This window comes from Neoarius graeffei, chromosome 15 (assembly GCF_027579695.1).
Source record: "Neoarius graeffei isolate fNeoGra1 chromosome 15, fNeoGra1.pri, whole genome shotgun sequence".
Classification (NCBI taxonomy): Eukaryota; Metazoa; Chordata; class Actinopteri; order Siluriformes; family Ariidae; genus Neoarius; species Neoarius graeffei.
Window position 1 is genome coordinate 23069490 of NC_083583.1, and position 18084 is coordinate 23087573.

Genomic DNA, 18084 nt, shown 5'->3' on the forward strand with positions numbered 1-18084 from the left:
AGTCCACCATCAGGAGAACACTGATCAACAATGGTGTGCATGGCAGGGTTGCAAGGAGAAAGCCACTGCTCTCCAAAAAGAACATTGCTGCTCATTTGCAGTTTGCTAAAGATCACGTGGACAAGCCAGAAGGCTATTGGAAAAATGTTTTGTGGACGGATGAGACCAAAATAGAACTTTTTGGTTTAAATGAGAAGCGTTATGTTTGGAGAAAGGAAAACACTGCATTCCAGCATAAGAACCTTCTCCCATCTGTGAAACATGGTGGTGGTAGTATCATGGTTTGGGCCTGTTTTGCTGCATCTGGGCCAGGACGGCTTGCCATCATTAATGGAACAATGAATTCTGAATTATACCAGCCAATCCTAAAGGAAAATATCAGGACATCTGTCCATGAACTGAATCTCAAGAGAAGGTGGGTCATGCAGCAAGACAACGACCCTAAGCACACAAGTCATTCTACCAAAGAATGGTTAAAGAAGAATAAAGTTAATGTTTTGGAATGGCCAAGTCAAAGTCCTGACCTTAATCCAATCGAAATGTTGTGGAAGGACCTGAAGCGAGCAGTTCATGTGAGGAAACCCACCAACATCCCAGAGTTGAAGCTGTTCTGTACGGAGGAATGGGCTAAAATTCCTCCAAGCCGGTGTGCAGGACTGATCAACAGTTACCGGAAGCGTTTAGTTGCAGTTATTGCTGCACGAGGGGGTCAAACCAGATACTGAAAGCGAAGGTTCACATACTTTTGCCACTTACAGATTTGTAATATTGGATCGTTCTCCTCGATAAATAATTGAGCAAGTATAATATTTTTGTCTCATTTGTTTAACTGGGTTCTCTTTATCTACTTTTAGGACTTGTGTGAAAATCTGATGATGCTTTAGGTCATATTTATGTAGAAATATAGAAAATTCTAAAGGGTTCACAAACTTTCAAGCACCACTGTACAGGCAAATCCTTATCCATCATGCTGTGCCTTCTGGAAGAGCTCTCATTGGCAACAACTTTATCTTCCAGCAAGATAATGACCCAAAACACACAGCCAGGGTGGTTAAAGCGGATACACAGAACTTTTATTTTTAAATAAATTTCTGAGTGGATAGTATCGCCATCCTTGACTCTTGTATGCTGCATAAATGGGAATAAAAATTATAATATATATATATATATATATATATATATATATATATATATATATATATATATATAAAATATACACACACACTGCCCTGCTGTGACGTCACTTACAGTGTATATGAAAATGCTCCGTTTCTCAAAATCCAGCGAATATGGATAGAATAAAACAGTTATTCTACTCAAATCTCGTCGTACATGGTTTACAGCCAACTCAGCACTACGTGCCTTGTTGGCTATCAGCTCATGTACGACTTGATTTCATGGAATAACTGTTAAATACTAAAAGTCTTGGACCTCTGTTTTATCACCACTGTGCTAACAGATGTCAAGACAGCATACTTACTTTTGGTGCTGGGACGAAGACCAGTGTGTTCTTAGTGGAGGCAACTGAGAATAACGAGGACAGAGTCCCTGATGTAGGCTGATCCGCAGTCAGGCTGTCTGATACCAAGCCAACAACATAATCCTTCTGCTTCCCAGCATCAGCAATCGCTGCCTCACTGAGATATATATCAGAAAAAAAGACAGTCAGGAGAAAATCTACACAAAAACTCAATTCCATAGGCACCTCGTGTAAATGAGCCAAATCCACTCCCCCGGAGTATTTACTCAATCATGTCAACATATACACTCACTGGCCACTGGATTAGGTATACCCATACACCTGCTGTTCTCTTTTATGCAGTTCTCTAATCAGCCAATCCCTTGACAGCAGCACAATGCATAAAAATAACACAGATACAAATCAAGAGCTTCAGGCCCACTTTACATGGGGACGGTCTGAAACAAAAACGCAAAAGTCCGTTTTCGTTCTCACTTTTTTCCGCGTCTACACGACCGTTTTCAAGGAGGAAATCTGCGTCTATACGGTGACGCATAAATGTGTGGAATTCAATTGGATGTGCATGCCAGGCGGCCAGGTGGTGCTGTGAAAGACCTCCGCTATGTCTGCACGCATGCGCAACGTCTTCCGTCTTGTCTGATCTGCACATCTGCGCCGCGAAAACTTTGACTACTCTGGCTATGGCTACTCGTGAGGTTGCCAGAACAGCTTGAAGGTCCGTTGGATCGATGTAATCAGACATGCTGTAGCCGTTCTATATGAGTGGGTGGAGCACAGAGGACGGCAGGACAGAGATCAGGTTTACAAATAGGCTTTATTGCCACACTTTTCAGTCTAACAATATTTTTAAACCAACAGACACACACGCAACCGGCGTCTAGCTTGGGGATGAGCTTCTCTGCTCTCCCTCTTTAAATAGGGCGCGGTCACTGGGAAGACACACAAACACAGGTTAATTGACATCAGGTGTAGTGATTCTGCCACTTGCCTTCCCTGACTCCACCCTCCTGTCACAGACCGGTGCTTGACCACGCCCACGCTGCCACACATGCTCTTACTATGACGTAAACGCGTATCCGACGTGAGCAGATCCGAGCAGAGTTTCGCGTATTGGGTAGTTTAGACGGGGCTGTTTTTAACTTATCCACTCTGGAAGGCGTTTTCAATTTTTTCCGTTTTTCAGCCTCGAAAACGCCGTCCCCGTGTAGACGAAAGGCACTTCCGATAAAATATTTAGTCGTTTTTACCCGACAGCGTCCTCGTGTAAACGGGCCCTCAGTTAACGTTCACTTCAAACATCAGAACGGGAAAAATTGTGACCTTTGTGAGTGGCATCGGTGTTGGGTTGAGCCAGATGAACTGGTTTGAGTATTTCAGAAACTGCTGATCTCCTGGGGGTTTCACACACCACAGTCTCTCGAGTTTACACAGAATGGTGTGAAAAACATAACATTGAGTGAGTGACAGTTCTGTGGGTGGAAACACCTTGTTGATAAGAGAGGTCAGAGGAAAATGGCCAGTACTGAGTTTCCCAAAACCATCGTAGCACAAAGATCATCGTTAAATGGTAGAGCAAGCAGCACAATGAACACTCACTCTCTCCTAGTTAAGATGCTCTTAGCGTTAAGAGGCTTTTGGGGGGGGGAACCCACCACACATTGGTTCGAGCTGCCAGGAAGGATATAGTAACTCATTCTTGTAGTCGGCGTGACGTCACGAACACATGACAACAGGCGCCATATTTGACTAGGTGAAAACATGTTTTACCCAACTTTGTTAGTGTTCAGTGTTTTAGTAAGATTTTGTTAGTTTTAGCTTAATATACTCATAGAATGTCCTACCAGTATCAAGATAGTTTAGCTGCTGAGGATCTAGCTCGTTATAAATTGAAAATCAGTGTTGTTGGACTGGAGTTATGTCCGTACAAGCAAGGGCGGGACAGGTGTCAAAACAATGGCGACTTATGGGTTTTTGCAGACAGATTTATATTATGAAGCTTCAGCAAGTTTTCAGAATGTTTATTGTGGCAAATTCACCTATAGAGTGCTTCGAGGTCAGCGCGAACCCAGCGGCAGCCATATTGGAAGTCAAAGGTCGCCTGGGTCAGGCTGTGTCAGTGCATTGTTGTTCAGCGAAGCAAAAAGGGGTGACAATGCCGAATACGTGTGTCATTGTTGGCTGTAGTAGCCGGGGGGAAAAGGGTGGCAAAAGCTTCCACAGACTCCCTAAAGTCGTGACTAACCAGGGAATTGCAGCACAGGAGAAAAGCGAGCGGAGGAGACGACAGTGGCTGGCTGCTATCAACCGATCAAATTTAGGACAACTAGACTGTATCCGGATTTGTTCTGATCACTTTGTGACAGGTAGGTTAAATTGTCTTGAATTTCATAGTTACTAAAATAAATGTGATACAAACTATTATCTTTTCTATGTACTTTCAGCAATGATTAATGAATATATTTGTCACATTAGGTAGCTTATGTCTACTGCAGTGCATTGTTGCATCAAATGGCATTTAAGATCTAGGCCTAGTAATGTTTATGTACACATGCTGTTAGTACAAGTTACATACTAGGCCTACATTTTATTCACTGACTAAAATAATTGATAATAATTATAATAGTTATAACACCGGCGGCACGGTGGTGTAGTGGTTAGCGCTGTCGCCTCACAGCAAGAAGGTCCGGGTTCGAGCCCTGTGGCCGGCGAGGGCCTTTCTGTGTGGAGTTTGCATGTTCTCCCCGTGTCCGCGTGGATTTCCTCCGGGTGCTCCGGTTTCCCCCACAGTCCAAAGACATGCAGGTTAGGTTAACTGGTGACTCTAAATTGACCGTAGGTGTGAATGTGAGTGTGAATGGTTGTCTGTGTCTATGTGTCAGCCCTGTGATGACCTGGCGACTTGTCCAGGGTGTACCCCGCCTTTCGCCCGTAGTCAGCTGGGATAGGCTCCAGCTTGCCTGCGACCCTGTAGAACAGGATAAAGCGGCTAGAGATAATGAGATGAGATGAGAGTTATAACACCGACACATCGCAGACCCAACCGGACACAAATCTATTGTATGCTTCCATACTCTTGTAGTTCTGGAAATCCTTTAGTTCACAAAATGGACTTGGGTGAAACACTAGATAGTTCACAAGATCGATGTATGTCACATGTGGCAACAAGCTGGGGTCAGCTTTCCATTCCTTCTCACTAACAGTGTATGGATCTACATTCCCAATGAAACGTACCTTCTCAGCATAACGCTCCTGTGCCTGCTTATCCAAACTTTCACAGTAGTGCTCCATCACTTCAGATGTCTAAATTCTTAAAAAAATCCAAGCTTCTAAGCCCTCTAACACGGAAACGAATCGGTGAATGCAAATAGCTGATGTGTACTGAGCGCTCTGGAGCGAGTGACTTCCAAGATGGCCTCGCAGACCGCAGTGTTACTATTTTTAGCATCATCTCGGAGCCCTCTATTACTGCTCATTTGTCGGCAATTAACTCATACAATAACAGAGCTGTTACTATCACTAAAAACTCATGTCTATTATAAATTCTTTTCTTCACTTACCATTGATGAAATGACGACTACATACACATGTATAGTTAGATTTGGGTTCCCATAACTTTCCATAGTTAACAGATCCATCAGCTCTCACTTCACACCTGTTTACAGCCCTCAACCATTTTTCTCTCCTTTTACCCGATAATGGTATCATATGAAACTTTAAACCTTCATTTTTTTATTGAATTGGCTGTACAGCCTGCTACACAACACCCTTTAGGCATGCTAATAGCATTAAAAAAACTCTCAAATTTGAACTAAATTGCTACAATACACAAATAGGCTTCTCCCTCCCTTTCACCTAAACCAATATGGCGGCTGGGTTGTCATGGAAGTCACATGACCAGTGACCCGGATGTCCGACTTCGAGAAATAGCCACTCTTTACAACCGTGGTGAGCAGAAAAGCATCTCAGCATACAACAGCAGAAGAGCACATTGGGTTCCACTCCTACCAGCCAAGAACAGGAATCTTACAATCAAGAACAAGTTCCTATTAAAGTGGCCAGTGAGTGTATGTAAACAACACTTTAAAAAACACAATTTAAGATCTGATAAAAAGAGCACAGGTACACCATCACAAAAAGTATAAATGATTTACTTTTGAGTCTGTATGTAAATTAGTATACATCAGTGCCAAACCTCTTTGCAGCATGCTTCTTCTTCATGGTTTTTTTTTTTTAATTCCCGGGTTGTCTGAGAACTACTTATTGATTTTTTTTGCACATTAATATGATTTATAAACACATCATTACTGATTAATAAAACGAGAAAGCAATTCGCCCTTTACTTTTGTATTACACCAACAAAACTTAAAAAAAAAACCAACTCCTTTATCGCTACACTTCCCCAAAACACGTTTCCATCAGTGTGCATCACTTTTCCTTTCCCTCGGAAAACAAAAGCTTCGAGCCTACGTTCCGGGGCTCAAACAATTAAGTTCTGGTTAAGTATTTAGCCTAGCTGTATTATAACAAACAAATAACTGTTAAAATAAACATTACAACAACATACTAAGTTGTTAAGTTTGAGTACAAACTGTAAGAAAAAAAATGTAGCATCGTATAATAGTTCCGATGTGGGTGTGTTTTGACGGACCGTGATATTGTGGGCACTAGTTCGCATTGGGAGAGGTGTACCGTAACTGATGAAAGAGACGCAAGTCAGAGTGGAGTGTATAAAAACACAGAAAGAAGCTAATTCAAGGTATGATTTCATTTGCTTTCTCTTGTGTAATATATATAAATATACGCATTTGGGTTTGGTCTGAGAGACATTGCGGTAAACTTAATAAACACCTTGATGCTAAAGCAGTTAGCAGTGTAGCTGCTCTGAGTGAGTCAGAGAGCTCGCTGAAGCGGGCTACAGCAAGTTTTCATTCGTTTACATTAGATTTTTGGCTGACAGAAATAATTGCTGTACATTTTCATATACTCAGAGAAGAATTAAGGTTTAAAAATAGTGCCGAATTAGCGAAACGTTGCTTTTCTGTTGTGTTAAACCTATATACAGTGCTTAGCGTAAATGAGTACACCCCACAACAAAAACTACTCCATCTAGTACTTTGTATGGCCTCCATGATTTTTAATGACAGCACCAAGTCTTCTAGGCATGGAATGAACAAGTTGGAGACATTTTGCAACATCAATCTTTTTCCATTCTTCAACAATGACCTCTTTTAGTGACTGGATGCTGGATGGAGAGTGATGCTCAACTTGTCTCTTCAGAATTCCCCATAGGTGTTCGATTGGGTTCAGATCAGGAGACATACTTGGCCACTGAATCACTTTTGGCCCTTTTCCACTACCCTTTTTCAGCTCACTTCAGCCTGACGCGGCTCGCGTTTCGACTACCTTAGAGCAGCACGACTCAGCTCGCTTCAGCCCTACTCAGCACCCAAAAGTCGCACGGTTTTGGAGTGGGGCTGAAGCGAGCCAAACCGAGCCGAGTGAGGCTGGGGCGTGAGCAGACACTCCCCTGTGCACTGATTGGTGAGGAGGAGTGTCCTCACACGCCCACACACGCCCTGCGAGCACGCTGGGATCTGTAAACACCGCAAACCCAGAAGAAGAAGAATTACGAATTACGAGAATTTCTGAAGCCTTATGCGCCTCGCCTCATCTATACGCTCTTGCCAGTATCTGTTGGCGTTGTCGGTGACAACAAGCCACAGCACCAAGACCAGCAACACTAACAACTCCATGTCCTCCATGTTTATTGTTTACTATCCGGGTCGTGAGACTACCGCTTAAAAGGTCACTGATGTCACTGTTTGCGCCGCCTAACGACATCACGTGACGTCCACCCACTTTCGCTAAGTCCACCCACTTCCAGCCAGCACGGTTTAGCGCGGTTGTAGTCGAAATGCAACTCCAACAGCCCCACTCAGCCCGACTCAGCCCAACTCAGCCGCGTTGGTAGTGGAAAAGCGGCATTTCACCCTGTTCTTCTTCAGAAATCCAACGGTGGCCTTAGATGCATGTTTAGTCATGTTGGAAAAGTGCACAACGACCAAGGGCACGGAGTGATGGTAGCATCTTCTCTTTCAGTATAGAGCAATACATCTGTGAATTCATGATGCCATCAATGAAATGCAGCTCCCCGACACCAGCAGCACTCATGCAGCCCCACATAAGGATACTGCCACCACCATGTTTCACTGTAGGTACCATGCATTTTTCTTTGTATTCCTCACCTTTGCGACGCCATACAGTTTTGAAGCCATCAGTTCCAAAAACATTTATCTTGGTCTCATCACTCCAGAGTATAGAGGCCCAGTAGTCTTCATCTTTGTCAGCATGGGCCCTGGCAAACTCTATGCGGGCTTTTTTGTGCCTGGGCTTTAGGAGAGGCTTCTTTCGTGGACGGCATCCATGCATGCCATTCCTCTGCAGTATACGCCGTATTGTGTCATGGGAAATAGTCACCCCAGTTTGGCTTTCTACTTCTTTAGATAACTGCAGTGAACTTGCATGCCGATTTTCTTCAACGCTTCTCACCAGAAGACGCTCCTGTCGAGGTGTTAACTTCCGTGGACGACCTGGACATCTCTGTGAGATGGTTGCAGTTCCATCTTTCTTAAATTTTTGTACCACTTTTGCTACAGTATTCTGACTGATAAGTAAAGCTTTGCTGATCTTCTTGTAGCCTTCACCTTTGTGGTGGAAAGAAATTATTTTCTTTGGGGAATTCTGAAGAGACAAGTTGAGCATCACTCTCCATCCAGCATCCAGTCACTAAAAGAGGTCATTGTTGAAGAATGTCTCCAACTTGTTCATTCCATGCCTAGAAGACTTGGTGCTGCCATTAAAAATCATGGAGGCCATACAAAGTACTAGATGTAGTAGTTTTTGTTGTGGGGTGTACTCATTTTTGCACCACCCTAATTTGAGTAACACTGAAAAAAATGTACTTTCCCGTTATAAGTTAAACAGATGTTATATTAAACCTTTGTCTTGTCAACATTTTGGAAATTGTTTGTGTTCACTGAGATTGTTTAAAATGTTACTTTTCAAAGGGGGTGCACTCATTTACGCTGAGCACTGTATGTAACATAACATTAAAACCACTGACAGGTGAAGTGTATAATATTAATGATCTCATTATCCTGGTGCCTGTCAAGGGGTGGGATATATTAAGAGAATAGTCAGTTCTTGAAGTTGATGTGTTGGAAGCAGGAAAAATGGGCAAGTGTAAGGATCTGAGTGACTTTGACAAGGGCCACATTGTGATGGTTAGATGGCTGGGTTTGAGCATCTCCAAAACAGCACGTCTTGTGGGGTGTTCCCAGTATGCAGTGGTTAGTTCCTACCAAAAGTGGTCCAGGGAAGGCCAACCGGTGAACCGGTGACAAGGTCATGGGTGTCGAAGATTCATCGATTGGCAACAACTTCTACCAGTGCACCATACAAAATGTTCTGAGCTATGGATGCATAGTGTGGTTTTCCAGCTGCACCTCAGAGGAGAGGAAAGATCTGCAGCGGATCATCAGGACTGCATCTAAAATCATTGGTACCCCTCTCCAATCCCTGGAACAGATCTACTCTGCCAGGCTGAGAAACAGAGCCCCAAAGATTAGGACTGACTGCACTCACCCCGGACAATGTCTTTCTGACACCCTTCCCTCTGGCAGGCTTAGGATCATAAAGTCCCAAACAGCAAGACACCAAAATAGCTTCTTCCCCAGGGCTGTAAAAGCTCTGCTGGAGGCCTGGCTTGGACTCTCACTCTGCACCTTACTGTGTTTGGCTACATTGAATAATTACATACTGCAATTTATACTGCTGCTTGCGGCTGTGATCTGAGCCCTCAAACAGTGTTTCGTTGTATAGTAATGTGCAATGACAATAAAGAATCTATCTATTTATCTATCTATTAGGCATGAACGCTTGCCCATATGGTCCAGCCCCACAGAAGAGCTACTGTACTGTAGCACAAACTGCAGAAAAAGTTAAAGCTGGCTAAAACAGCAAGGCATTAACTTTTTCAGCAGTTGTTCATACTCTGTTTTGAAGCAGTGCCTAAATATGTATTATTCTTCCTATAAATACAAAATGTACTTAAATTTTTGAATTATCATCCCCACTATAAATAAACGGCGGCATGGTGGTGGTGCATTGTCTCCTCACAGCAAGAAGGTTCTGGGTTCCAGCCCAGTGGCCAGTGGGGGCCTTTCTGTGTGGGTTTCCTCCGGGTGCTCCGGTTTCCCCCACAGTCCAAAGACGTGCAGGTTAGGTTAACTGGTGACTCTAAATTGACCGTAGGTGTGAATGTGAGTGTGAATGGTTGTCTGTGTCTGTGTCAGCCCTGTGATGACCTGGCGACTTGTCCAGGGTGTACCCCGCCTTTCGCCCGTAGTCAGCTGGGATAGGCTCCAGCTTGCCTGCGACCCTGTAGAACAGGATAAAGTGGCTACAGATGATGAGATGAGATAATACTGTAGAGCTCGTTGATATTAAAAGGTGCATTGATATTTTTTTTTTTGAAATCATCAAATGTCTCATCTCATCTCATTATCTCTAGCCGCTTTATCCTGTTCTACAGGGTCGCAGGCAAGCTGGAGCCTATCCCAGCTGACTACGGGCGAAAGGCGGGGTACACCCTGGACAAGTCGCCAGGTCATCACAGGGCTGACACATAGACACAGACAACCATTCACACTCACATTCACACCTACGCTCAATTTAGAGTCACCAGTTAACCTAACCTGCATGTCTTTGGACTGTGGGGGAAACCGGAGCACCCGGAGGAAACCCACGCGGACACGGGGAGAACATGCAAACTCCACACAGAAAGGCCCTCGCCGGCCACGGGGCTCGAACCCGGACCTTCTTGCTGTGAGGCGACAGCGCTAACCACTACACCACCGTGCCACCCCATCATCAAATGTGAATTGATTAAAAACAAGTCTCTTGTACCATATTAATCATTTTCACCTGGTAGTCCACCAAGAAGGGGAATTTTATTTCCAAATAAATTGCAACTTTTTGCTGATAAAATTAATGGTTTTGGGGTAAAAAAAAATAAAAGAAATAGCCAAAAATCATTAGCTCCCGCCCCCTGGGCCCCGCTGGGTGTCTGCGGTCCCCAACCCCTGGCTTTTTTCAGACTTTTAAAATATTTTTCATTCTCATCCCTGAATCCAGAGTGACGTACAACATACCTGGAGCAGTTGGGAGTTAGGTGCCTTGCTCAAGGACACTTCGGCCATTCCTGCTGGTCCAGGGAATCAAACCGGCAACCTTTTGGCCCTAAAGTTGCTTCTCTAACCATTAGGCCACAATTTCCCCGCTTGTAGTGGCATTACATAAGATTTAACAGTTAAGTAGGTGTATTTGACGCCGCCCCCATTCCCACCCATGTTCACAAAGCTCCACCCCCAGGAGCCCACAGAAGAGAGTCAGAAGTCTGAGCTGGGAATGACCTCACAACTGAGTCGACCAAGTTCCAATACAAGAAGTCGGAAAATCAGTACCAGCGATTAGATAGATCTATACGAGTTATCCGTTGTTGATCACAGTGCGTTATTCTGTATTTTAAGCACGCAAACACTGTAGCAATGTCCACAGATAGAAGTTGGACTGTGTGTACGACTGTCTTAATGAGATACAAATAAGAATACGTGTTAATAAACAGTAATACAGCTCTGACACTGTTGATGCGCACAGCAGCCATCTTGGATTTGTGTTGGTGAGGTTCCTCTGATGGTCCGAGTGGGAAATCCGACTTCAGGGGCACTCCAGTTGACGTTTCTGACTGGGAACATGGATATCCTGACTTTCCAGTACAAATGCAACGTACAATTATAAAATGACTGACTGACTGGAGGCCAGTCCAGACAGATCAGAAATCCAAACGCTTTTCCATTCGTCATTTCTCGGTGATTTAATATAGTTGTGCTGAGGCCATCGTGTAAACCGTTATTGTTGTCATTTATTCATTAATCATGTTCTATATATTGTCCAGGATATTTGTATAAGTAAGACGTAAAAAAGACTATCATCTTAATGTTGTTCATGTATGCTGCACTATGTAGTAAGGGGTCATCCATAATTTTCATCATTATCATGAGTCTACAAAGAGTAGACTTTTGAGCAACCCCCCTCCCCCCCAAAAAAAGTGTACATTAGCGGACAAAAAAATGATGGATCTACGTGGAATAGGAATTCAAAATAAAACCGTGTCTTGTATTACTTTTTATTAAAATTGGATGACAGGACAATACAAAGATTCACAAGAGAAGAAAAGAAGACGCAAGTACAAAATACCCATATGATCTGTGGTTGGTAGAAGAGAGCAGCTGGACTTGCTTGAAAAGTCTTGAAGACGTTTCGCCTCTCGTCCGAAAGGCATCCTCAGTTCTGTCTGTCTAATAGGGAGTATCCAGTATTTATCCTCTCATGGATCATCATAGAATCCGAATCAGAATGCTGATGGCTGCATTGTAGGTGGCTGATAAAAGATGCCATAGACACCCACCTCTGTTCAGTGATGGTCGTTCCAGGTTGACAAAAATGAACGATCCTCTCTGGCTAAGATGTCTGCCAGTTTTCTGGAAGTCCTCTCATACTCCCGCACCAGTCGAAGGGAACTCATCCCAAAGTGCGTAGAAACATATCTGTGAAGATACTCAGTCATCCAGGTACATAGTAATCTGTGGTTGGTAGAAGAGAGCAACTGGACTTGCTTGAAAACGTTTTGCCTCTCATCTGAAAGGCATCCTCAGTTCTGTCTGTCTAATAGGGAGTATCAATAGGGATGAGTTCCCTTCGACTGGTGTGGGAGTATGAGAGGACTTCCAGAAAACTGGCAGACATCTTAGCCAGAGAGGATCGTTCATTTTTGTCAACCTGGAACGACCACCACTGAACAGAGGTGGGTGTCTATTAGGGGTGGGTATTGCCAAGGACCTCACGATACGATACGCATCACGATACGATACTGCGATTATATTGCGATATTCTACATAGTTCACTGAAAAATGTAAACGCATTATGCATCTTAAAATCCGAGTTGTATGTACATCAGATGATAGTGATAATTCATGGGACAAACTGAGTCAAAACAATGTAATTCTAATTATCCATGACATTTTATTGTAACTATACAAGCGCAAGTTACAACATATTTGCAGGAACAACGCACTGTCTGGAACACATTGAAAAGTGCAGTGTGCATCTAATGGCCCTTTTCCACTACCCTTTTTCAGCTCGCTTCAGCTCACTTCAGCCCGACACGGCTCGCGTTTCGACTACCAAAAAACAGCACGACTCAGCTCGCTTCAGCCCTGCTTAGCCCCTAAAACTCGCACGGTTTTGGAGTGGGGCTGAAGCGAGCCAAACCGTGCCGAGTGAGGCTGGGGGCGTGAGCAGACACTCCCCTGTGCACTGATTGGTGAGGAGGAGTGTCCTCACATGCCCACACACGCCCCGAGAGCACGCTGGGATCTGTAAACACCGCAAACCCGGAAGAAGAAGAATTACGAATTAAAGCCGCAAGCGGCCTCGACGGGCCCTCGCGCCAGCGGCCAAGGGAGGCGGGGGCATGCGTCCCTGCGAAATACCTTCCACAGCTTCTTTGGCAAGAGACATTACTCCCACAATGGTGACAAAGCACAGAATTGGACACAGAGTACACGGTGCGCTGAGATGTTGTCATGGACAGAACATTTTATGCCATGGCTTCCCAACCAAATTAATGTATTTACCTCATCAGTCACCAAGCTAAAGCTACATAGGATTGTCTTCTGTTAGACATCTATTAGTCTGTATGTAACGCTACAACACTTGCTCCCGACTGCCTACCCATTCCCCACAAGTCATGTGTTTTTAAGGCAACCAAAACAACATACTCCTGGTGCCTCATGATTGTAAACACCTCTCCTGCAACTGCTACAGCGCAATGAGCGCCCCCAGTGGAGAAAGTTCACCAAATTTGGTATACATGTCAAGGGACCTATGAAGAGTTGTTTTGTAAAGTTTTATCAAGTTTGACCAATCAGAAGCCGAGATATAAATTGTTGCCTGAAAACAGCGCCCCCAGTGGCAAAAGTTCACAAAATTTGGCACATATGTCAGGTGACCTGTTAAGAGTGTGCCTATCAAGTTTGATCAAGATTGAGAAAATAGAAGATGAGATATTGATTTTTGAAGAATAAATTTTTTGGTTTCTCCCATGTCAGTAGGTGGCGCTATGCTGCACATGAGCGATTATGAGTTGGAAAAATAAGTGTCTACAACAGCAACGTACTATCAGAAGGTAGTGGTGTGAAGGAGAAGCATTATGGAATTATTTACCAAAAACCTGTTTCGGAGCAATTGCGTTGGCCAAAAACAGCGCCCCCCATGGACGAAAATTCCCAAAATGTGGTGTACATGACATGGGAGGTAGTACGAGGGTGGCCGTGAAGTTTGACCAAATTTGAGGAAAGATTGGATTTTTTGCCCAAAAATAGCGCCCCCAGTGGCGAAATATCACAGAAATTGGGTAACATGTCAGATGCCCAATGAGTGATTTGCGTGTGAAGTATGAGCAGTTTTGAGCAATTTGAAGATATGTTATGAATTTTTAAGCATGTAAAATTTTGCATTGAAAATTGATTGACGTATAACTTCTGAACGGTTTATTCTACATGAAACGTATTTAGGAATTTTTGTCAGCCGTGTCTGTAGATGATGTGTATCAATTTTGGTGACATTCCTATGAACGGTCTAGGAGGAGTTGCGCCGTCTTCGTCGCCATGCATTTCGCACAAAAGTGAAATTACCTCACTTCCTGTTGGGCGTGGCTAATGCATTGGCATTACATTTTTGTCCGGCTTAGTGAGATACATATGCGTACCAAAAGGCATGCCACTACTACAAACTACATGGCAACCAGGCACCTTAATGCGGGAGGCCAAAATCACAATGAGTTAGGGGGCGCTATAGAGGCCCTGAGGCCCGCCTGGATCTGGGCTTCTGGTTCTCAGTAGCGGTGGGAGTCTAAGAAAAAGGAGCCAAATTTCGTGCGATGTCGACCATGGCAAGCGCCCCAAAAAGGGTCTTGTAAAGAGTTTGCTTGCCAAGTTTGACAAATCAGAAGCTGCAATATCATTTCTGCCATAACCAGCACCCCCAGGGGCGAAACTGCACAAAATTTGGCGTACATGTCAGGTGAGCTATGAAGAGTTCGCGTATGAAGTTTGATGACAATTGAGTAAACAGAAGATGAGATATAGATTTTTGAAGAATAAATTTTTTGGTTTTTCCCATGTCAGTAGGTGGCGCTATGCTGTACATGAGTGATTATGAGATGGAAAAATAAGTGTCCACAACAGCAACGCACTATCACAAGGTAGTGGTGTGAAGGAAAAGCATTATGGAACTATTTACCAAAAACCCGTTTTGGAGAAAATGCGTCGGCCAAAAACAGCGCCCCCCATGGACGAAAATTCCCAAAATGTGGTATACATGACATGGGAGGTAGAAAGAGGGTGGCCGTGAAGTTTGACCAAATTTGAGGAAAGATTGGATTTTTTGCCCAAAAATAGCGCCCCCAGTGGCGAAATATCACAGAAATTGGGTAACATGTCAGAAGCCCAATGAGTGATTAGCGTGTGAAGTATGAGCAGTGTTGAGCAATTAGATTTGTTATGAATTTTTAAGCATGTAAAATTTTGAAGTGAAAATTGATTGACGTATAACTTCTGAACGGTTTATCCTACGTGAAACGTATTTAGTAACTTTTGTCAGCCATGTCTGTAGATGATGGGTATCAATTTTGGTGACATTCCTATGAACGGTCTAGGAGGAGTTGCGCCGTCTTCGTGGCCATGCATTTCGCACAAAAGTGAAATTACCTCACTTCCTGTTGGGTGTGGCTAATGCATTGGCATTACATTTTTGTCCGGCTTAGTGAGATACATATGCATACCAAATGGCATGCCACTACTACAAACTATATGGCAACCAGGCACCTTAATGCGGGATGCCAAAATCACAACGACTTAGGGGGCGCTATAGAGGCCCTGAGCCCCGGCCAAGTGTGGGCTTTTGGTTCTGAGTAGCGGTGGCAATTCTCGGAAGTGGCGCCAAATTTCGCGCGTTTTCGCCCATGGCAAGTGCCCCGAAAATGGCCCAACAGCGGAGAAAAATAAAGAAGAAGAAGAAGAAGACGGAAGAAGAAGAAGAAGAAGAAGACGGAAGAAGAAGAATAATAGTGAACTCTTACAAGAACAATAGGGCCTTCGCCCATAGGGCTCGGGCCCTAATTAAAGCCGCAAGCGGCCTCGACGGGCCCTCGCGCCAGCGGCCAAGGGGGGCGGGGGCATGCGTCCCCGCGAAAAACCTTCCACAGCTTCTTCGGCAAGAGACATTACTCCCGCAATGGCGACAAAGAACAGAATTGGACACATGGCAACGATAGGGTCTCGCACTGTACGGTGCTCGGGCCCTAATAATAATAGCGCCCTAATAAGGGTCTTGTAAAGAGTTTGCTTGCCAAGTTTGACAAATCAGAAGCTGCAATATCATTTTTGCCATAACCAGCACCCCCAGGGGCGAAAGTGCACAAAATTAGGCGTACATGTCAGGTGCGCTATGAAGAGTTTGCGTATGAAGTTTGATGACAATTGAGTAAATAGAAGATGAGATATAGATTTTTGAAGAATAAAATTTTTGGTTTTTCCCATGTCAGTAGGTGGCGCTAAGCTGTACATGAGCGATTATGAGTTGGAAAAATAAGTGTCTACAACAGCAACGCACTATCACAAGGTAGTGGTGTGAAGGAAAAGCATTATGGAACTATTTACCAAAAACCCGTTTTGGAGCAATTGCGTCGGCCAAAAACAGCGCCCCCCATGGACGAAAATTCCCAAAATGTGGCATACATGACATGGGAGGTAGGAAGAGGGTGGCCGTGAAGTTTGACCAAATTTGAGGAAAGACTGGTATTTTTGCCCAAAAATAGCGCCCCCAGTGGCGAAATATCACAGAAATTGGGTAACGTCAGAAGCCCAATGAGTGATTTGCGTGTGAAGTATGAGCAGTTTTGAGCAATCAGAAGATTTGTTATGAATTTTTAAGCATGTAAAATTTTGCATCGAAAATTGATTGACGTATAACTTCTGAACGGTTTATCCTACGTGAAACGTATTTAGTAACTTTTGTCAGCCATGTCTGTAGATGATGTGTATCAATTTTGGTGACATTCCTATGAACGGTCTAGGAGGAGTTGCGCCGTCTTCGTGGCCATGCATTTCGCACAAAAGTGAAATTACCTCACTTCCTGTTGGGCGTGGCTAATGCATTGGCATTACATTTTTGTCCGGCTTAGTGAGATACATAGGCGTACCAAATTGCATGCCACTACTACAAACTATATGGCAACCAGGCACCTTAATGCGGGAGGCCAAAATCACAATGACTTAGGGGGCGCTATGGAGGCCCTGAGCCCCGGCCAAGTTTGGGCTTCTGGTTCTGAGTAGCGGTGGCAATTCTCGGAACTGGTGCCAAATTTCGTGCGTTTTCGCCCATGGCAAGCGCCCCGAAAATGGCCCAACAGCGGAGAAAAATAAAGAAGAAGAAGAAGACGGAAGAATAATAATAGTGAACTCTTACAAGAACAATAGGGCCTTCGCCCATAGGGCTCGGGCCCTAATTACGAGAATTTCTGAAGCCTTATGCGCCTCGCCTCATCTATATGCTCTTGCCAGTATCTGTTGGCGTTGTCGGTGACAACAAGCCACAGCACCAAGACCAGCAACACTAACGACTCCATGTCCTCCATGTTTATTGTTTACTATTTGGGTCGTGAGACTACCGCTTAAAAGCTCACTGATGTCACTGTTTGCGCTGCTTAACGACATCACGTGACGTCCACCCACTTTCGCTAACTCCACCCAATGTGTCCACCCACTTCCAGCCAGCACGGTTCAGCGCGGTTGTAGTCGAAATGCAACTCCAACAGCCCCACTCAGCTCGACTCAGCTCGACTCAGCACGGCACGGCTCAGCCCAACTCAGCCGCGTTGGTAGTGGAAAAGCGGCATTAGTCTCCCTGAGCACAATTGTGAAACAAAGTGCAGTGTGGGTCAGTGTCCACACACTGAAACTGAACTGAAACCTCAGTGAATCACGTTTCTTCTGAACTTTGAGTAAATACTCAAAATAAAATGCAGTGCCTCACACACACTAAAATTGAAAATGCAAAATAAAGTGCAGCTTCTTGCCTTTGGTCTTAAATGACAAAATTAAGTTCACAGTTACAGTAAGTCACACATCACTGAAGTAGACGGGAGGACTTTGGCGCCGTCCAGTGTAGTTTGCTTCGGGTCGGGTTTCGGTGGCTCCGGCTGAGCTAATATGTCGGGGTGGTGTCGTGCTAAGTAAGTTCGCAAGTTTGTTGTGTTACCTGAATAACTAATTGGAGCGAAACAGGTTTTGCAAAGTGAGTACTCTTTGTCCAGCTCACTTTTTTTTTTCTCCTTTCCTTTGGAATCCAAAGTGCCTCCAAACATCTGCCTTAAAGTTCGGCGGCGTCTCTAGGTTTACATTAACAGCCATGCTTGCTTGTTT

General features: G+C 44.2%; 2 protein-coding genes across 2 annotated transcripts in view; one reads left to right on the forward strand and one right to left on the reverse strand.

Annotated features, from left to right (window-relative positions):
- Nucleotides 1-5906, reverse strand: part of rbm34 (RNA binding motif protein 34) — a 29316-nt gene extending 23410 nt beyond the window's left edge. The window contains exons 1-2 of the mRNA XM_060941039.1: nucleotides 5673-5906; nucleotides 1481-1637 (exon numbers count right to left, since the gene is read on the reverse strand). Coding sequence (XP_060797022.1) covers nucleotides 1481-1637; nucleotides 5673-5698 — 183 coding nt within the window. The 5' untranslated portion in view covers nucleotides 5699-5906. The remainder of the gene's footprint in view (nucleotides 1-1480; nucleotides 1638-5672) is intronic.
- Nucleotides 5907-6126: 220 nt separating this feature from the next.
- tbce (tubulin folding cofactor E) overlaps nucleotides 6127-18084 on the forward strand; it is a 37387-nt gene continuing 25429 nt past the window's right edge. Inside the window, exon 1 of the mRNA XM_060941041.1 lies at nucleotides 6127-6236. The gene's annotated coding sequence lies outside the window, so the exon portion shown is untranslated. The remainder of the gene's footprint in view (nucleotides 6237-18084) is intronic.